At 37.7% G+C, this 22,627-nt stretch overlaps 1 protein-coding gene across 2 annotated transcripts in view; it reads left to right on the top strand.

The window, feature by feature from the left end:
• Positions 1–1,180: 1,180 nt before the first annotated feature.
• Positions 1,181–22,627, top strand: part of RTN1 (reticulon 1) — a 268,086-nt gene continuing 246,639 nt past the window's right edge. For both annotated transcript variants that reach the window (XM_027842895.1, XM_027842894.1), the window contains exon 1: positions 1,181–1,589. In XM_027842895.1, coding sequence (XP_027698696.1) covers positions 1,304–1,589 — 286 coding nt within the window. In that variant the 5' untranslated portion in view covers positions 1,181–1,303. The remainder of the gene's footprint in view (positions 1,590–22,627) is intronic.

Raw genomic sequence — 22,627 nt, 5'->3', positions numbered from 1 at the left:
TCTATCTATCTATCTATCTATCTATCTATCTATCTATCTATCTATCTCTATCTGTCCGTCCTTCCATCTATCTGTCTATCTATTCTATCTCTCTAATTTATGAGACATCTTGGTTCAAGTTACTTTTTAATTTGGAAGTTATACTGTTTAGAAGAGAGGATAATGGATTTAAAACTAGGTAACCCTGAGTTTTAAACTGCCTCCCTGAAAAAAAAAGTACTATGCTTTTTTATGTACTATGCTATTAATTGTTGTTGACATTTTTGTGTTGTTGGCATGTCTCAAAAAAAGAAAAGCCAAGTTGTCATCAAATTCTTTCTTGCTTTCTCACTATGCTTGAATCTATATTATATATTTCCAGTACATGAACAAGCTGTGAGTGCAGAATTGTTATATAATAACAATAAAGATGAGAATAATTCTCCCCTAGAGAATATAAATTCTTTTAAGAAAGGGACTATGGGACTATTTCTTTTTTGTTTTAGTATCTACAGTACCTAGCAGGAAGTCCAGAAGCAGTTAATAAATACTTGTTGAAGGCCTTAGAGTAAGGGCATGGAACCAATATTATTTAATCCACCTGACTGCTTCACTTGATTAGACTGTGAATTGTAAACAGTAGAACATATCCATAAAGTAATCCTGGAATATACTGGTACCTCCATCTGCAATCTGAAAGCTAATATTACCAATATTCTACTTTTACCTTGTCTTTAAGGTTTTTTTTTTTTTCTTTAAGTTTGTTACGCAACTGACACAGGCCAGCCTCAGGCTCCGTGGCCTTGGCGTCTCCAGATCTCTCATTTGTACACTTGGTCCCAAGGCATCACTCAAGGTTCGGTTTTTAGTTAAGAGGTCGGTAGCCTGAAGGTACTTCAGGGGTAGTGTGGGGCTCTTGGGATTTCATCCTTTCCCCAAATGAAAAAGATTTAAGCAGACCAGTCAGGCTTTCCCTAATCTGGCCTGCTAGAGCCGAAGGCTGACGTGAGCTTTGGAGCACTCTAAGGGAGCAAGCCATTTTCACCTGCGTAATAATAGGTTCTGTAGTAGCGAGTCAGCAACCGCGGCAGGAGGAGGAGCAGTAGCGGTAACAGCAGCAGAACTAGGAGGAAAAAGGGAAGGGGGAGGAGGGGGAGGAGGAGGAGCAGCGTGGCAGCAGCAGAAGAGGCTGTGTGGTACTGCAGCCTCCCGAAGTCCCTCATACAAACAGCATCAGAGAATAATCCAGCCCGCCACTGCCTCTTAGCCAGAGTAGCCTCTTCTACCTATAAGAGACAACTGAGTCACTGAGTCCAGCAGAGCCATGTCTGTGCCGGCGGATCAAAAAGACGAGCTGCTGCTGCTGCCTGGCCCTGGGTCACAGTGGTTCGGGGATGGGAGGGAGGAGGAGGGGAAGGAGGAGGAGGAAACGGTGACGATGAAAGGGTTTCACCGGCCACCGTCGCTGCCTCAACAGCAACACCCGGCAGGGGAGACTTGCAGGAGCGGGGGAGAAAGCGTTGGAGAAGGGGCGCAGCAGGAATTGGGCTCAGGCAAAGATCGCCAAGAGGAGAAACACCCTCCCGTTGCCATGGAGACTGCATCCACAGGTAAAGGCGAGGTGCCTAGATGCTCTACAAATCTACGTAGATTCTTATTGCTACCTCTCCAACCCCACTATCCCACCTCTGCCTTCCTCCACTGCAAACTCCTTTTCCTCCACTTCTTTTATTGCGACGAGCATTTGGAAATATCACCAGACTAAAAAGAAAAATCATTATATAAATGTAAATAAATGTAAGAAATAAAACCAAAATATTTGATCCCCTTTAGAAAAAAAAAAATCTCTATGTATATAATTGGCCTCCTGGGCTCAGAGCCTCAGAAACAGCTTTAGCTTGCGCCGCCGGCTCAAGTTTCTTCTCTCCTTAGGGGTAGGGGGCTTCTAGTTCTTAGCTCGTTGAGATAATTTTTTTTTAGGGCGTGTTTCCACGCAGTGTGGGCGCTAGCAACAAGGGACCTGAACAACAAAGCGGCGCGGACGGAGGCCCTCAGCTCCTTTACGGTTGTTCTTGGTGTCGATTCAGGAGAGGGATGCGACCATTACTCTTCTTCACCACCTGCTGTGTCTTCTTCTACTACCCTCTTCTTTCTACTACCCTCTTAATTCCTAACGCTTCTTTTCTTTTTCTTCTTCTTTTTTTATTTCCTGATCTATTAGAAAGGGAGGGTTTCCAAAGGTCTTGGGAGCTAGGAGTCCCCGCCCTAAACTTATTTTCTTTCCCTGCGGGGCACTGTGCCTTCATTCTGCCGAGATGTTTATTAGAACTTCAAATACACAAGTGGAGTGCGCATCTTGGTAAGGGATATTTGTTATTTCAGGAAGAAATAAGTGAAGCTTGGTTCCAGAGCAGTTAGGACCAGACACAGTATATTTGGCTCACCACCTGGAAACGGGTTCCTCTTTGCTCTGGTACCTAAGCGTCAGACAGCTGCCCAGAGCATTGATCTTTTTGCTCAGTCGGACGTGTGAATCAGGTGCTCCCACTTGGCTGGAAGTGAGGCGTTATGGAGAGCAGCAGGGTATGAGCCAGAGCTGCGTTTCTGGAGGCAGGGGTAGGTGGTGCTGTGAGTTGTGGGCCCAATATGGATGTTATACTGATGCAGACCATTATGAATTCAGTAGTATCGTGAGAGAAAGGGCTGGGGTGGGACGAGAGTTGCACAGTTTTTGGAAATGTAGCTTTTCAATACAAGGGAACCTGATAGTGGTGGGAGGGTTGAATTGGGAAAAGATGACAGTGTACTGTTTATTGGTTAGTCTCTGGAGCAGGTGGTGAAACGTGAACTGTCCACTGGGGAGGGGAGTAGGGAGAGAATGAGGAAAGGAGAGAGGAAGGAAGCCAGGAAGGCAAGGAGAGGGCTCTATTACACTTGCCAGGTCTCATCCTGCCTCCTCATCCCACCTCTCTAAGCAAGTAACAAGTAAGTTAGTTGGTTAAGGTGAGAACCTCTTTAATATGATGTTCTAGTTCTTGAAGGATAGTTTCTTAGGTATCTTTTGCATAAAAGATATGCATAGAAAAGAGTCAGGAAATTAGAAATAGATGGAGACAAGGATACAATCTGTGTTTTATTCTTGGAGTAAGGACCAAAAAACTAGAATGATACAACTCGATAAGAACAAAGACTACAAAAACAGAATAAACCACAGAGCTAGAATCTTCAGAGACCATCTAGTCCCACTCCTTCACTTTACAGTTGAGGAAACTGAGGCCCAGGAAGTGACTTGCTCAAGGTCACACAACAGAAAGCTTCAGAAGTGGGATTTGAAACCAGGTCTCTGAAACTAGGGCTTTTTCTACCGTATCAAGCAGCCTCCCAATGACTGAGTTTCAAAGTAGAAGAGGATTAATTCTAATGAAGACAATCCATGAGACTCCTTTCCTTGTATGCATCTGAAAAACCCCACACTTCTCTAACTGAGAAAGAAGATAGGAAAAATATAATAATTGTCTGTAGAATAGCAGGATCAGGGATTACAATTTTTTTTTTGTCATGCAAGGGAAGATAACTTGGTTATAGCTGGAACAGAGCTCAAAATCTTTAATGTAATTGTAAGATCATTTTTAAGGAAAATTGCCCCCACCTTAGTTTGAACAAAGAAGTGTTCTAAAGATGAAATGTCCAGGGAAAGGAAGTTTGTAATCATATACTTAGAACATTCTGATATCCCTCCCCCTTTATTTCATTCAATATGTTGGGGTATCAAAAGCACTAAGGAAACTAAAAAAAATATTGGGCATGAATGAAATGGGGTAAAGGGAGCATAGTTTTCACATGTTTTCTGCCTCTATTTTCAATGATTTTCATCTGTTATAGATATTTCTCTCATGGGAGCTAAATATTTTATTTAAATTCCTGTATTCTTTATGACATAGACATGGTATCCATGGACTGCCATAAAATACCTTATGCCAGTTATGACATAGAAGTTTATAACTAGGCTTTGAAATTTCCAAACAAAATTTGAGCTATATTCAACATGTTACTGTATCTCCCTCCCTCTCTAGGCAAAAGCAAGGAGAGGAAAATGTTATTCACCTCATTTGTTAGGAACAGTGCCCTTTGGGACTCAATTCAAATTACAAATCGACTTAGGCTTTGGAGAAACAGTACTGTAAACAGATTGCTATCTCCCCCCCTCCATAAGGATTAACTTGTGAGGCAGATTTTAGAGCTTAAGAATTCTGTTTTCTGAAGAAGAGGCCATGCCACCTGGACAAAAATTCTGTTATTTATTTTTATACATTGGTGGTAATTAAAGTTTCCAAAGAAACATTTCCAAAAATATTGTTCAGACTGATGTCATTATCTGCTAGAATGAATGTATGTTTTAATATTATTAAAGTAACTTCACACAAAAAGCCCAGGACTTTGTTTTTAGATATTTTAGCCCGAATTTTTCTTTTTGACTAAACTAAAATATTCACAATGAAACGTAAAAACTTTCTCATTAACTAATCAGTCAATCAACAAACATCTTGTTAAGTGCCTACTACTTGCTGGGCACTATGCTAGGCACTGGAGATACAAAGACAAAAGCTTAATAGACTGTTCTGTCAAGGGACTTACATGCTATTGAGGGAGATAACATGTACATATATAAGGATATGAAGAATAAATATATGCAGAATGGAAACAAAATACAACAGAATTAAATACAAGGAAATTAGAGAAGGAGGGCACTAGTAGTTAGGGGTGGGAAGGTCAGGAAAGATTTTGAGTGGAAGGTGGTGTATGTAAACTAACTTGTGAAGGAAGGAAGGAATCTATAAATCTGAGATGGGGAGGCAGTGCATTCAGGTATGAAAAGGACCATCCCATGGAACATATTCAGAATTGCCCTTCCTTGTTATATTCTACTATGTGGGGCCTGCTCCTGGCCACGTGTTGTTCCAGTGCTGAAGGGAGTTGACATTTTTTATGATACGGCACATCCCAAGTGTTACCCTGGGTCTCCCCAAACCTGGGACAGTATCAGCGTATACATTGGCAGTGTCAATTAAAAGAAGAAATGGTTTCAAGTTTTTCCTTGTGGCAAATAGTGTACCCTTGTCTCTAGAATCCATATGAGGGATATGGGCTGGGCCAGGGGTGGGGAATCTGCCACCAGGAGGCCACATGTCGTGCTCTGTGTCTTAAAGTACAGCCCTTTAAGATTGGATTCAGTCAAAGGGCTGCACTTGAGGCCCTAGAGGGCCACACATGGCTTCTAGGCCGCAGGTTCCCCTCCCCTGCCAGTGGGCTCTTTGCTCCCATCTCATCACTATTCCTACATGGAACTTGGACTCATTTAGGTCAGCTCATGACTTAATCACTGGCAGCCTTTTCTTCTTTGTGTTTCCTTTCTTGAGTAGTGATTGAGCATTAGCCTTGAGGTGAATGTGTCCAGGCTCCTAAGTTCAAGAGGTTCAGATGTTCTGGGCACAATGAATGGATCTGGCTGGTGGTAGGGGAAGCTTCTGCATTGGAGAAGACGGCCATTGGCAAGAGGACTGGACCAAGCTTGGTCATTTTACCAGCAGATATACTGGGAGTTGTTTGGATAGTGCAGTCTAAATGAAATGCAAAATGCCTGATCAGCAATCCCACACACTGCTTTATGTTCTGATGAAATTTGAGTCAACCTTCTAGCAGACTGTTAACAGCAGTTGTAGGTTTAGTTACTGAATTGTAAGTCTTTTCTTCTTCAAGAGCAGATTTGTGAGTGTTCTGTGTTTATCATTTGTTTTGTAAGTAGGAAATAAATGCCTATTCCATACCTAATTCTTATGGTACACTGAGGACCTTTTTTGGGAAAACTCTAGGCAAATGAACCTAAACTAAACTTCAAATAATTTATCCTCAGGTGCTGGTGTAGGGGTTTAACAAGTCAAAGAGTGAGGAACCACAAAGGCTAAGATCCCAAGGATTGACCCCAATCCAGACCTCTTGCTGCTGTCCAGAGTAAATAGGCCACTTCTGGAGAGGGAGTGGGCATAGTACACCAACCGCTGTGGACCTGGCAGTAATTCTTTCTATTGGACAGGCTAGTTGGGCAGCCTGTGCAAAGGCACTGAAACAGAGGAGAGGCACTCAAAACAGAGTGTGATATTAGAAAGATAGGCTGGGGCCAGCTTGTGAAGGGCTTTAAAAATAAAACGTTCATATTTTATCCAGAAAAAAGGGAACCAGTACAGTTTATTGAGTAAGAGAGCAACCTGGTCAGATCTGTAGTTAGGGAAAATCACTTTGACAGCTGTATTGGAAAATGGATTGGGATGGGGAGAGGCTTGAAGTAGGGAGACCAATTAGGAGGCTATTGCAGTAATCCAATTGAGGGGTGATGAGGTCCTGAACTAGTGTTATGTCTAAAGAAAGGAATATATACAAGAGATGTTGTAGAGGTAAAAACAGAACAATATGACAAAAATAAAGCCTTTTTGTTATTTCTGAAATTTCTTAGTCTGTGAAAAATTCTGCTGGGCCAGCTATGTGGTACAAATGGATAGAGCACTGAGCTTGGAATCAGGAAGACTCATCTTCCTGAGTTCAAATTTGGCCTCAGACACCAAGGTCACTGTGTGACCCTGGACAAGTCACTTAACTCTGTTTGCCTCAGTTTCCTCATCTGTAAAATGAGCTGGAGAAGGAAATGGCAAACCACTTCACTATCTTTGCCCAAAAAATCCAAAAAGGGATCATGAAGAGTGAGATATGACTGAAACAACTGAATGACAAAAAAGTCTACTGCCAAAGGAATATGTGGTAATTTATATGCAAGTTCTGGTACATTAGATTTGTTAACCACAAAACAAAGATATATTTCATAATATTCCACAAAGGCTGTAAGAGCAGCAATTTTGCCTTCTTGTAATTCTTTACCTTATATTCACTATTTCCAAGCAATTATTTTTTAATATCAACTAAATTATAAGCTTTTTGAGGGTTAGAACTATATAGAACATGGGATCCAATGCTGTCATAGAATCCTAGAGTTGGAAAGGACATCATAGGTTATTGCTTTCAACCCCAGTATTTAACAGATAAGGAAACTGAAGCCCTGGGACTTCCCAAGGTTACATAAATAGTAAGTATCATTGTTTAGTTGTTTTTTTACAGTCAAGTCTAACTCTTTGTGATCCTTTTGGGGTTTTCTTGGCAAAGATACTGGAGTGTTTTGCCATTTCCTTCTCTAGCTCATTTTACAGATGAGGAAACTGAGGCAGACAGGGTTAAATTACTTGCCCAGGGTCACACAGCTCGTGTCTGAGGCTGGATCTGAACTCAGAAAGAGGAGTCTTCCTGACTCCAGGGCTAGCAATCGATCCACTGAGCCACCAAGTCACCTAGCTGTCTAGTATCAGAGGGAAGATTTGAACCTAGGTCCTCTGACTCCTAGTGTTCTTTCCACTGTATCAAGCCCAACCCATTCACAAGTAGGAATACCTTCTACCACAACCCTGAGAAGTGCTATTGGACCTCCACGTGAAGACCTTCAGTAAAAGGATCAACGCATCTCATTTTCTTTTGGACAATTGTCTTAGGCTTTGTTCTTTTTATTTTTCCAAGCTATGGTCTTTTAAGAATCGTGGAGAATTAGATGAGCTTCATAAAAAAAAAGAAATGGGCAAATATTATACCAAGTTTCAAAAAGGAAAAAAGGGTAGATTTCTGAAACTGCAAAATGGTAAGTTTGATGTTGATCATTGGCAAAATTCTAGACTTTTATTTAACAGATGGGCAGTGGGCTCTTAGAAAAGAATGAGGTATTCACTACTAGTAATCATGTCTTCACTAGGAAAGATTTATGCCAAACTTACTCTTTTTTTTTTAAATTGGGTCTCTAAGTTAACCAGTCAGGAGAATTCCATTTACATAATGTTTCTTGACTTTAGCAAGTCATTAGACAAAGTTTTTCCTCCTGTCTTTTTAGAATAAAAATGGAGAAGTATCTGGATAATAGCACTGCTAGATAGATTTGTGCTGGTTGAACAACTGTAGCCAGAATTTTGATTAATGATCTGATGTTAATTCAAAGAAAGGAGGTTTTTTGTTGCATCCTGCTGAGCTGTATCTGTGGCTCTATCCTGTCTTCATTAAAGACTTCCTTAGGCTGGAAGCCTACTTTCATTCTCCTCATGGTCTCTAATGGGAATGCTCTCTTTTCAGAATACACCCAAAGTGATTTTGTGATTCTGCTCACATGGATTCTCAGGATTGAGTTTATTTGTTCATAATCACAAACCTAATAATAATAATGGTATCATTAATAATTGACATTTATATAGCATTTAAAGTTTGCAAATTACTTTCCATATATTACCTCACAACAACCCTATGAAGCAAGTGTTATCCTCATTTGACATTCAAGGGAACAGAGGAAAGAGGGCAAGTGACGTGCCCAGGGTCATAGAGTTAGTATCTGAGACAGGATTTTAACTTCAGATCTTTTTGACTCCAAATCCAAAATATCCATTATGCCATCTAGCTGTCAAACACAGCCTCTCTTTCACAATCATGAAATTTTATTATATGATGAGTTTATGTTGCTCCATCCATGTTACTTCAGTACTTAGATAACTAAATTCCTCTTCACAACCATTTGTTTGTTGCAAACAAATGATATAAATAGGTCAATAAGACATGTTTTCCCCTAACCTTATAAATCATAAACCATATGAATAAATAGTTTGAATTGTCATGCAGGTCACAACCCCCCAACCTCAAAGTTCATACCAGACACTTCCTTTATCTATAGTATCATATTTTAAGAAAGACATTAACAATGTGGAGGATGAGGAGAAGGATACAATTTGAACAATGAGGCATTTGAGGGATAATTTGAAGAAACTGAAGATTGTTTAGTCTAAAGAACAAAAGACTAAGAGCACCATGATAGATACCTTTAAATATTCCAAGAGCTCTTATGCAGATATCCAATAGAGTTTAAGCTATTTGAGGGTCAGGGATTGTTTCATTTTTGTTTCTGTATCTAGCACAGTGACTTGTACATAGTAGGTATTTAACATATGCTTGTGAAATGTGGCTTGTATATGGCATGTATTTAATATATACTTGCTTGTTGAACTGTTGATTTGAAATTAAATTACATGAAAGAGGATGTAAAACTTGATTCTGAAGAGCAGAAGATATAATACAAGTCCCTCTTCTTGGTAGACAAGTAGGTATTTATGAGTACCATTTGTGCTAGAGTTGATTGATGTTGATTGATATTGATATTGACTGATATAAATTGTTGATTGCTGGCCATTCCTACTTAATTGTTGTTTTTTTACTTGTTTGTTACAAGGGTTCAGTAGTGGTTGTGTATAGAGAACTGACTGATAAAAAAAAGACTTCAGTTAAAAAAAGAGCATCAGTAAGAGAGAGAGAAAAAGAAAGAGAGTGTAGACCTATTTTATTTTACTCTAAGTGGAAGACCTAGGATAGGGAGGTAGGAGCTAGTGGGTATCATACTTTAACTCTGTATGAGGAAACTCTTTCTAACAGCTAGAGCTGTCCAACAGTGTAACAGGTTGCTTCCTGAAGTTGTAAGGTTCTCTATCCTAGGAATATTCAAGCAAAAGCTGAAGGGCCTTCTCTTGGAGATGTGGTAGAAAGAATCCCTGCACTGAGTGGGGTGTTGTATCAGAAAACTGCTGCATCAGAAGATTCTTCCTAACTTTAAAATTGCATTCATTAAAAAAATTGATCTGTTTTCTGCCATCAAAATGAGAGCCATTATACACTAAATGACAGATCAGCTAGGTGGTGCAGTAGATAGAGTGCTGGGCCTGGAGTCAGAAAGACTCATCTTACTGAGTTCAAATTTAGCCTCAGACACTTACTGGCTGTGTGACCCTGGGCAAGTCACTTAACCCTGTTTGCCTTAGTTTCCTCATCTGTAAAATGAGCTAGAGAAGAAAATGGCCAACCCCTACAGTATCTTTGTCAAGAACACTCTAAATGGGGTCACAGAGTGACACAACTGACACAACTGAAAATGACTGAGCAACAAAAATCCACTAAATGACACATTCTGTGATGATAAGTATTTATTTATTTAGGAGATCTTAGAGGTCATCTTATCCAGATCACCCTTATCGTACAGATGAGGAAACTGAGGTACATTAGACAGGTTGACCAAGGTTATACAGATGGTAAGTAGAAAACTAAATAGGTAGGAGTCAAAATAAAAGATATATAATATGTATGTATATACAAATATATATATATAATGTACATATCTATATCTCTATATAGATAGATATATATTACCTCCCCATGTTAATTTACAACTAAATCTGGGAAAATCTAAGCATTAGCACTTTCAAATTTGAATTCATCTCTTCTGACTCCAAATCTAGTACTCTATTCACCACACTGTGCTAAAATGCCATTACCATTTTAACTAGGGATTCTTTTAACAGAAAGAAATATATTTTTTCCATGTGGAGGATACAATAATTCCAATTTTAGATGGCAGCATCATTTAGGTATGTGTCTCAAAGAAGAAAAGTAATAAGCAAATGAAATTAGGAACAGTACTCACAAAACTACAACTAACTTACAAATGGGAAGTCTCAAATGCTAAGATTTCCTTAATATATTCATTTGAAATTATAGTCAACTACTTATTTGTAAATTATCATTCATATCCTAATCCTATGCAGTAATATTAATCCTCATGATTCTGTTCAGCCTTGGCCAGGTAACTCAAACATGGCAGAAACTGGCCACATGCCCTATGTGACTCTCTTAGTTTCTGTCTCTTGTTTTTCTGTCTTTCTCTTTACATCTCTTTGTCCATCTTCTCCATTTCCATCTTGATCTTTATCCCTATTTCTAATCTCTCACTTTTTTATCTTTGTCATTTTTTTTTTATTTTTGCACTCTTTTTTAAAATTTTTTTTATTTTTAGGCAATTGGGGTTAAGTGACTTGCCCCGGGTCACACAGCTAGTAAGGGTCAAGTGTATGGTCTGAGGCTGGATTTGAACTCAGGTCCTCCTGACTGTGCCACCTAGCTACCCTTTCATTTTTCTTTTTTTACTCTACTCTGGGAGATGAAGAGTGGTTTCCAAAATAGGTGCAGTGACATAGCCTTGAATGCCCTAATAACTTATTAACTCTTAAATATTTCAAAGAAAATTTATCCTGTTCTGTCTCCTATTCACCTTTTTTGCGCTCGCTCTAGGTTATTGCTCATCATAAAATCATGTCTAATGGATTGCCTCATAAGCTATTTTTTAATATGAACCTTTTAATTTAATAGTTTTAATCTTTGATGATGTTTATGCTTAAAGTAATTATACTAAATTGTAGCTCTTTGAGGATAGAGAGTGTGTCTTATATTTTTCTTGTATCCTCCACAGTGCTTAGCACAGTTAAGTGCTCAATACATGTTCATTTGAATTGAAGATTCTGGCATGTGTTACATTATTTTTTATAAAGAAGAATGATGTGTATTAGAGTGACAGGTAAGCTTTGGTGGTAATGGAGTAGGAGTCAAAATAAATATGTTATTTCTTCCTCCCCTGTTAATTTGCAACCAGGTCTGGGAAATCTAAGCATCTCCATTGTACAAATCATTGTACTGCTTACTCTGGGAGAAACAAACAATTGCTCAAGTTGTTTGAAATCTATCAAGGAAGGTCCGGGTTAATAAAGATTAATTGTGGTTTCCCCCTAGATCTGGAAGTTGACGAAGTAATGGGAATGTTTGTTTGTTTGCTTGTTGATTTTTTAAGATGGGTCCCCCCATCTCACTTAGGCTGGAAGTACCTGGATCACTTATAGGCCTGGTCACACTACTCACTAGCATGGCAGTTTAGACCTGTTCTGTTTTTGAGCTGGGCCAGTTTGCACCTACTTAAGCAACCCTGTAGTTTCCCTACTCCTGGGAACTCATCGTATGGATAGCAAACTTAGTTCAGACACTGCATTTGTATAGCCAGTTGTAGCTTAGAACTCCCAAGCTCAAGAGACCCACCAGCTTCAGCCTCCCTGGTACCTGGGATTATAATGTTAATAATATCATGATGTTATGTTCCATAATATCTGGATAAGAAGGTGTTTACAGTAGCAATGGGAGGAAAAAAGAATTTAGAGCTAATGCAATTCAATTCCATAAATATTTACTAGTTTACTATAACTAGGTACAGTGGTAGGCCCTGGAGATAGGCATAAAGATGAAAAAATGACAGTGTCTTGCCCTCAAGGAGTTTACAGTCTTTGTAGAGGGATGGTGGTATATGGTGAAACCGAATGCTTAAGGCACATTTGAACTAACACTGGGCAAGATGAATGACTGGGGGACCTGGGAATTGGGCAGGTTAAGTTGTTCAGGATGTGAAGGGTGTTTGTTGATGGAAACTATCACTATAAAGAGAAATAAACGTTAAGTGGTGTCAAAAAGTCAGTCAGCTAGCATTTATTAAGTACCTACTGTGTGCTTGGGCAAGTCACTTAACTCTTACCATTCCACCCAGCTCCCTAAGATCATCAGTTTCAGATCAGGTGCCAATTTGCATGGACAGAAGGAATTTCTCCTCTGACATTCCCTAACTCAATGGAATTAGAGGTCCAGTCCCTATTCTAATTCCTATGTGTGAGGCCTAAATTCTGTCCTAAATTCTATATACAGAGATGAAAAATAGTCTTCCTTCAAGGAGCTTACATTATAGTTTCTTGGATATGATGATAGGTGGACCAAATGTCTTTTGGAAGTCATAAGAATAGATGGATGGATTGGAAATTGTCAAGCTGCTTTTGTTGTTCCCCTCTTGAGAGCTGAAGAGAGAGAGTGTAGCAGGAAGAGAGAAGTTTTAAATGGGAACTCCTTTCCAGTCTATTATGCTTTAGAAAGCAATATGCTTCTGTGTTAAGTCTTAGTAACAATAATGGCTCACATTTATTCGTAGGATGATTCATTTAGAGCTGGAAGAGAGATCATCTAGTTCATCTTCCTCATTTTATAGCTTAGGAAACCTAGGTCTAGACAGGTAAACTCAGGGCCTCTGGCTCAATTCCAGCACTCCTTCAATTCCCCAGGCTGCCTATGTAGTTTCTTAAAACTTAGGAAGCACTTCCCTCACAATAGCCTTGTGAATCAAATAGTTGAAATATTATCTCTGGTTTACAGATGCAGAAACAGGTTTTTTAGAGGGTAAGTGACTTGTGTAAGGTCCTGTTACTTCAAGTCCAAATCTTTTTGTTCCAAGTCCAGTTAATTCTCTTTTTATCACACTCTACTGGTATTCATAGCAACTGATTTTTTAAAAAGTGGCCTATTCTTCTCTCTCTGAAAATAATAAAGGCTTGGAAGCTATTATCAATGGGAAAATGGGCATCATGGAGGAAGAGGCTGCTTTTCCCTTGAGGCAGAAAGCCATAGAAGGGAGGATCTACCTTCCCTCTCCCTCCTCTTCCTCTCCTGAGATCATTCAGGAAGGTGAAGTATAGGAAAATTCAAGTACTTTCCCTCTAAGTATTTGGTATTAGTAAGCTTAGAATGTAAGCTCCACGAGGGTAGGGACTATTTTTTATTCCTTGTATCCATTGGTCTTAACATAATGCCTAATTCGTAGGAAACGCTTAATAAATAAATGTTTATTGATTGGTTAATTGATGAATCTCTCATTTTTAGTTGAATTTTTTCATCTGTCAAGTGCAAATAATAAAATCCTTTCCCACCAAAGCAAAAGAGTATTTTGAGAAACCAGGAAACAGTGTGGTAGAGTGAAAAAAAATCCTATGCTCTGGAGTCAGACAACTCAGATGTCAGTTGCAGAGATGGTGCCAGTCTTCATTGAGATAGTTTCCTTATCTGGAAATTCCCAATAATAATGATGTAGATCCTAGACTTGGAGAATTTCCAAGCAACCATAGTAGAATGGTGCCATGTATATTCCTTGTAGGTAATAATAATAACATCTATTATTTTTAACATTTGGTAATCAATATTAATAAGATTAACTATTATTAATAATGGTTACTATTATTAATATAATGAATATTAAACATTACATTGTTAGGCACTATAGGGGTCAGTATAATATATGAAAAGATCTGATAAAAGTGAAATCAGATTGTTTCTTTTCTTGGTGATGGAAAGGTGAAACTAAAGAAAACTTCAATTCTATTAATTTAAAAAATGTTTTATTAATGTTTTGTATAAATTGAAGTTTATAATACCCTTTCTCCATAGAATCCTCCCTTGTAGCAAAGAAGCAAAACTGGCATACTATCCATGTTTGATGGTATTTGCTACATTTCTCATGTGTAATCCACCACCTCTCTATTAAGAAGAGAAAAATACTTTCAGTCTTTTGGAATTAAGATTGGTCATTACAGTAAACTGAAATCTAATGTCTCTTAGTGCTATTTTCCTTCATGTTGTTGTGACCACTGTGCATATCATTCTTTTATTAGGTCAGCATTCTTCACTTTGCATCAGTTAATACAAGTCTTCCCAAATTTTTCTGAAGATGCAATAATATTCCATGATGTTTAAATACCAAGATTTGTTTCTCCATTGATTGAAAGGTTTTTTAATAATGAAGGCTGTGGCATGTAAAAGAAGTGACATGGGGAAAAGGAAGTTCGTGATGTTTTAAGTTATAATCATTTCTTAGTCTTTTTCTGCCAGAAGGCCATTGAGTTTTATGTCTAACAAGGTGTTGCTTTGTAAAGCCAAAATAGGTAGTTCAAGTCACACAACTGATTAACTGTGAAGATTGTTTCCAGAAGTATGTTGTCAGCCTTTCACATATTTTGCCTACACTCATTTTTTCTTGCATTTGGATATATGGAAGGCCTTTGTTCAGACCATCCACTGACTCTCTTCTCAATGTCTTCCCAATACCCTCAGAATAAGCCATCTGTTTTAAATCTGAAACTCTATAGTGCAAAAGTCTCATCACTTATTCCCACACTTCTCACATGATGCCTTATATTGTTAGTTATCTGCTGATGGGTATGTTTTTTGGCTCCTCAACTTACATAAGAGCTTCTTGAGGAAAGGGACCAAGTCTTCTATCTTCTTGAATCTTATTATGTGAAAAGTCATATTATGTGCATAGTCTTATAAACAGTAAGTGCCCAGTAAATGTTTGCCAACTTATTGGATCAATAGTTGAGGTGAGGGAGTGCTCTTCTCCCTTTCTTTCATTATAAACCGGATGAGTTCCTCATTTTCTATTAAGAGTCCTCACAACTCTCAGACCTATATTGTTTCTCCTTAGCTGACTAATCCTTTGCAAAATCACATTTTTGGGAATAAGGTTCATCTGTGTAGAGTTAGCATTAATTTGGGAAAAAGAACAATAAATGAGAGAGCTAAGTGTTAAATTGTGCAAATGTAGGCTATAAATGTGGTAGGAGTTATGAGAAGGTGGAGATCAGTCATTGAAAGCTGGAGCAGTTAAAAAATCTGTTGAATAGAGAAGTATTTTCTAACTATGTTTTATTCTCCATGTAGGAGGGGGGAGTTAAGTTGGATCTTGGTAAAGTTTTTAGTGATGGCAGACTATATCTGTGATTTAATAGTTCATTCCTTGGTCTCTAACAAGGCGATGCTTAAGCTGTCTTAGGCAAATATCTGATAACGTGTTTCATTTTTAAATACCTCAAGATATGGAAATTCTACAAACTTGCTTATAAATGCATCTGGGAATTTAATAAACATGTTTATCAGAATGTTTTTTTCTTGTGATTAAGTTGGAACCACTGAGTTATAGTTCAGATATATTTTATTTTGATTTGGGGTTGGAGACTCCCTACATGTAAAGGGATGTAAAACACCATTCTCCTTATAGTGAGGAGGCTAGATGTCAGATAATTGCTCTTAGGAGCATGTACCTGTTTCTGTTAAGAATGAACATCTTGCAAATAAGTCTTACCTGAATAGATGTTTAAATAAACCCTAGTTATGCAGAAATTAATCAGAATGGAGCAGTGAGTTAAGGAGGGTCGTGACTTTACAATGTTATTCCTTGAGAATTCCCATGTACTCCATTGGAGGTTTTGATAATAGAAAAAAAGGTAATGATTGATTGGATTTCATCTTATGTAGTTTTTTTAAAAAAAGGTCACTAATTAGATTTTAAAACTTTGTTATCCCTGTTGAAATGGCTTGAACCAGCTTGGGACCTTGGATTGTTTGTTCCTTTCCTGAAATGTTTTGCTAAATATTGATTTCAGCGGATGCAAAGAAAATAGATTGAGCCATTATGGTCTCAGGGCATGCTTGTTAAATGCACATCACTCTAACTTGTGTTCATGCAGACAACAGCCTCAAGGAGAGAATTTTTAATAGCTTTATATCCAAGTAGTAGGGGTATTACAATTACAGAAGTCAAGGATTTCTGCATTTTCTTTCAGTGTCTTCCTTCCTATTAAATGTAAACATGAGGCAACTCTTATCAGAACTGTTCCAAATATTTTACTCATTTTTTAGTTATTTGAAATGGGATTTTCTTTTCTTTTATTGCTTCTTGCATTTTGTTAATACCATGTAGAACTGCTGTTGATGTTTGAGGGATTATTTTGTAGCCTGTAACGTTACTAAAGCTATTAGTTGTTTCAATTTGTGTCTTTGCTGATTATCTAAAATTTTTAAAAGTAAATTATCATGTTATTTGCAAATAGGTTTAGTTTATTTTCTCTTAAACTATATTTACTCTTTTAATTTCTTTCTCTTGTCTTATTGTTATTGCTAGTATTTCCAGAATGATATCAAACAATAGTGTAAATAGTGGACCTTCTTGCTTTACTCCTGTATTTATTGGGAGCAGAGATACTCATCTTAAAAATTATCTACTTAAGATTATGACATTTTTCTATAATGGGAGAACAATAAAACCCAAATTTCCATTTTTGTTATATATTCTATTATCTTAATGGTTATGTACACTAGAAAAAATTTTACTGTGGTATCAAGAATAATTTTTAAACTTTCAGAAGATCAAAGGATCATAGAGTTGGAGAAGACCTTATTAGAGGTAATCTGGTCTGATTTCCCTCATTCTGCAAATAAGGAAACAGAGGTATTATAGGTTTTCTGTGAGACGTCGTTATGTCTGACTCTTTGTGACCCAATTTGTTGTTGTTGTTTTTTGGCATATATACTGGAGTGATTTGCCATTTACTTCTTCAACTCATTTTACAGATGAGGAAACTGAGGCAATGGTTAATGACGAGGATCACACAAATAGTGTCTGAGGCTGGATTTGAACTCAGGTCTTCCTGCCTCCAAGCTGGGCACTGTATCCACTGTGCCACCTACCTGGCCCTTTCTGTGGGATATAACATTGTATACTTGGAATAAATGATTAGACCAAAGATAAAACCTCACTACTTAATTAAATAATTAAGCAAATATTTATTGACTATCTCCTCTATGTATCGCAACTATTTATTGAAAATCATATCTATGTATAGCATTGTAATAGACATTATGAGCAAGACAAAGAAGTATCAGTATAATTTCTTTCCTTAAGGGGCTTAAAATCTGGTCAGGGACATAGAATTCAGAACTTTTTGTGCTCTTATCATTGTGGGATTTTCCTTCACCAGGGAGGCTCATAGCCCATTCATGCCCTTTCATTTTGTGAGATTCTTGTTCATGTCTTTTCATATATGGAGGATCCCTTTCCCTCATAAAATTTGTTTCTTAGAAATTCAGTAACAACATGAGAACTAATATAGTTAAGGACAGTGATAGCATAAAAAAGTAAAACTAGCAAAACGTGACTAACTAAAGGGAAGGACAGTCTGAATTAGTGACTACAGAAGTTTTAAAAATAGTAATGCCCTTTAATTTCTTTCGAGTATGTATAGTAACCTAATTTATGACTAGCAATTACCAAACAGATCCTGCTAGACCAGCTTAAGTGATAAGCATGATTTATATTTTGTATGTCAATTTTTTCTGTGTTACCTGAACTGGGCATGCCCAGACCAGCTTAGGTTATACATATGAATGAAGAAAGTTCTGTAAAACATTTTTTAAATAGAATATTCTCCCTTCCCCCTCTTGTTATACTATTAATTTGTTTAGCAGTACTTTTCCTATGGATAACACAAAGAAAAATCTCATGCCAGATTATCTTTTGATCATAATTCTGAATTAATAATGTAGTTAAAAGGTTGGGAAGTTATAGGCATCTGATACTATTTTTCGAAAAAGGAGCTATGACAGTATTTATGTCAAGCATTTTGTTCATCATTATTATGTTTGCAGAAGTAGCATAAGAGGACCACAAGCAAGAAATTTATTTAGAGAAAAACTCTTGTCTGGATTTCTTCGACTCTTTGAAAATATAGGGCAACATTTTCCTAAAAGAAAATTAGAGGTAGGTATCTTTAAAAGCAACTTACACTAGGACTTCAGGAAAAGAACTATTAGAAATATCAAAACCACTTTAGAAATGAATGCTTTGTAAATATTACCTCTACAAAGCAAAGCTAACCCACTCTTCTCCCTAGCACAAATCTAGTTGTAAGAACAGTTCACAGAAATATGGATTTCTAAATCTATTGACTGTGTCATTCTGCAGATAGCAAAACCTCTGCTAGTTGGATAGTCACAGAAGTTAATTTTTAACTACAGTGTTGCCTAGTTCAATGTAAATGCCTTGATCTGACCACATCTGGGGTATTATGCTGAGTTTTAGGTGCCACATTTTATGAAGGGTATTGGTAAATTGCATAGAATATCTGGAAGAGGGCAGTCGCTATGGTGAAGGGCTTTGAGATTTTGTCATGGAAGGATTGCTTGAAAGAATTGGATATTTTTAGCCTGGAGAAGAGAAAACTGAGAAGGAATTATATAGGCCTCCATATATTTGAAACATTGTCAGAGTGGAAGAGGGCTTAGATATGTTTTGCCCCCTTGCCTGCTCAGTGTTATGAAAAACTTCTTACCTAAAGTGGAATGGGCTTGCTTTGGAGGTAATGGGCCTCTCCTTATTAAAGGGGACTTTTTGCCAAGGCTAGATGATCTCTTGTTAGGTATGGACAGAAGAGGATTCTTGTTCAAGGATAGGTTGAAGTTGAATGGCTTCAGACTTCTATAGCATGTGTTCCGGAACTACCTTCCCAGATTCCAGTTACAGGAGTAGGCTGGGTCCCTAAGGGGTGGCTGCTACTTCTCCCCTTATATTTCTAGGGGACCTTAAGGAACTGGAAAGATGTCTTTCTGGTGCTGTAGCCAAGCCCTCACCAGTGTGCTTTCCTCCATAACTATCAGACTAACTGAAGTTAGTCAGCAAGACTTAATTGGCTTTTAGCAAGAGTGTATTTACTAAGGTCAAATAATAAGAATAGTTTGTACAAATAGGAAAGCCAAGATCTGAATCCTGGTCTTCCTTCCTCAGATCAGTTTCTGGGAATATTTACCCTGGGGATGAGAAAACCGGTTGGTATAGGGGAGGGGGCCTGTGGAGGAAGGTATAATAATTGTCGTTTAAGTATTTGAAGGACTGGGGCAGCTAGGTGGTGCTGTGGATAGAGTGCTGGGTCTGGAAAGAGGGAGACACTTTCCTGAGTTCAAAACTGGTTTCAGATATTTACTAACTATGTGACCTTGGGCAAGTCACTTATCCCAGTTTGTCTCAGTTTCTTCATTTGTAAAATGAGCTGGAGAAGGAAATGGGAACCGTTCCAATAGTTTTGTCAAGAAAACCCCAAGTGGGGTAATGACGAGTTGGATATGACTGAACAACAACAAATTTGAAGGACCATGGAATCATATCAAATTGATTAATACTGGTTGGAATAGAGTAGGTGTCCAAATGAATTAACTTTATCAATCATGTGGAAGAGAGTTAAAGCTTTTTCTGCTTGGCCCCAGAGGGGAAAACCAGGAGCAGTGTTTAAAAGTTAGAAAGAGGCAAATTTTGACTTGATGTTAGGAAAAATTTCCTAAAATTTAGAGGGAAACAGACTTGTCAAGGTGGTAGTTTACCCATCAATAAAGGTCTCTTCACTTCAGATTCAGATCTGGATGACCACTTGTCAGACACATAGTAGTGGGAATTCCTTTTGTTAATGGATTGGACTGGATGGCTACTGAGGTCTCTTTTGAACTCTGAAATTCTATGATTTTTGTAAAATATGTTACTCTTTCCACTTTACTATGAGCCTTCATCATTTGAGAGTATAATTGAGTTCTGCCTTTGAAAATGGATGCCATACTGAGTCAGGGAGTCAAAGGAGGATGCTACTAGGGTAAATATGAGTGATCTTACAGTAAAGGGCTGTAATGGGCTACCATAGCTGTAATGGGCTATAAAACACTACATAACACTGTAATGGACTACACTATTAGGAATTTTCACTTTCCAACCACAACGTTATTAAAAAGTAAAACGATTTATGGGAAAGCATACATGATTTGCATGGGATGAGACATTGTATGGAGGAGATGAGATCTGCATTGATGCTTAGGCAGAATTGAGAATGACGAAGTAAGAGAGTCAGAAAGGGTTTTATGTTTTCCAGTGTTCTTTTTCAGGACATCCTCGTCTATAATAAACAATCTTAAAATTTTTACTTCCTAGGAAAGTTTGTTTTTGAGGATTTATTTTTAAATCAATATGACCAAGGCATGGCTTTTTAAAAATTTAAGCTTAAGAGAGACTAAGTTTAAATTACTTAAATTTGATTATATGGACTTGGGCAAGTATCTTGGCACTTCAACTTTTGGAACTTCAAACACATTTAATAAGTCCTGCTACCTGTTTTTAAACCTAGGGAAATACTATGAAGTCCCAGCTGTTTAAAAATGGAATGGGAGGTCCTGAGATATGATGAACCTCCTATCACTGGAAGTGTCTAATAGACGCAAGATGACCATGGACATGGGATGTTTTAGAAGAAATTTCTGCATTGGCTGGGATGATGACTTACATGAAGACTTCAAGACTAAGGGCCATTCCAATTCTAATAATTATTTTGCTATGAGACAGTGGATTTGGTGATGTGTATTTGAAATACAAATCTACCACTTACTAACCATGTGTTCATGGGTAAATCATTTAATCTCTGAATCTGGTTTTTTTTTTTTACTTTTTGATGAGGCAGTTGGGGTTAAGTGACTTGCCCAGGGTCACACAGCTAGTAATTGTCAAGGGTCTGAGGCCAGATTTGAACTCAGGTCCTCCTGACTCCAAGGCCAGAGTTCTATCCACTGTGCCACCTAGCTGCCCCTATGAATCTGTTTTTAACCTGTAAAATGGGAATATGAACATTTGCACTACCTACTTCACAGTGTTTTGAAAATCAAAATAAGCTAAAGTACGTAAAGTACCATATAAACTGTAAAGAGCTATATAAGTATTAGGTATTAATATTTTACCATAGCAGCAGAAATTTGCCCTTAAAGTTATATGAGATCCTTTGAAAATATGTGAGCATATGTGTGTGTTTTTTGTGTGTATACATATATATCTGTATGTGTATATATACACATAAGGAATCTATATATAGTCTTATAGTACTTGTATTATGAATTACATTTTTAGTGGAAAAATACACATATGTTCATAAAATGATTGATTTAGGGTGTCTAGCCTAATTTATTTATTTTAAACAAATTCTTGCCCAGTGTAGTTTTGCATAGCTGGTTTTAAATTATTTTTCCCTTTTTGTTCTTAACCTAGTAGTAGATCCTAACTTTTTTCTTTTGACTCCAGAATTTAGAAAAAATAGAGAGAAGACTTCTTATGGAGAGAAGACTTTCCATCAACATCTCTCTCCAAATCTCCAGATTTATGCCTGGTTCATGAATAAATAACTTTCCCCAGGAGACAACCTTAGGAAGCTATTCAGCTCAGGGATTACTGCAGCACACCTTAGGAAAATACCCAGGGATCTGTACTGACAGACCTACTTTTGGACTTACCTCAGAAAGCCGGTAACATGATGGGCAGTACAGCACATCCGCATAATGTCGTAGCACAGAAGTACCCTACATGTGCAAGGCAAAGGGCTTCCTTAACTGGATTTACTGAACACCATTCCCTGACTCCTGAGTTGGGTAATTGATTTTTCAGGCCTTCTTTTTTCGGAAAGACAAGATTGAATTTCTATGTCAGACATTGCACAAAATTCTGTTTTGTACCTGCCCAATGCAGTTATTATTATTTTGTTTTATAGCTGCCTGTTGATGTCTCATATCTCATCCTAGGCAATCAGCTACAAGACGCTTGGATTATCTAAACTTTTTCAAGTCTAATACAGATTTTTGTATACATTAGATACTTAATTGAATCTGCCTCAGAATATAATAAGGTCCCAGAAAGCAGGGACACTTTGAAAAAAAATGTGTTGCCAAGCACTTTGAAAATACTGAATAAAATGCTTTTTGAATGGAATTGAATTGAATATGGGGAGAGAAGAGGGAAACGTATCTGTGAAGGTAATTTCTGCTACTCCATCCCACCACCTTCTTTGTTCTGTGGTTCAGAACATTCATTTCCATACAGAGACACCTTGGATCTTTGAAAAGACCATACATAGAGAGGCCTTGGGGTCAGTCAATCTACTACTTACTATTAACACTAACTTTCATTTTATGTAGTATTTTATAGTTATAAAGC

This window comes from Vombatus ursinus, unplaced genomic scaffold, assembly GCF_900497805.2.
Source record: "Vombatus ursinus unplaced genomic scaffold, bare-nosed wombat genome assembly UNPS02014893.1, whole genome shotgun sequence".
Lineage (NCBI taxonomy): Eukaryota > Metazoa > Chordata > Mammalia > Diprotodontia > Vombatidae > Vombatus > Vombatus ursinus.
The sequence above is the reverse complement of the archived record's forward strand: the minus strand, read 5'-3'. Positions and strand labels throughout refer to the sequence as shown.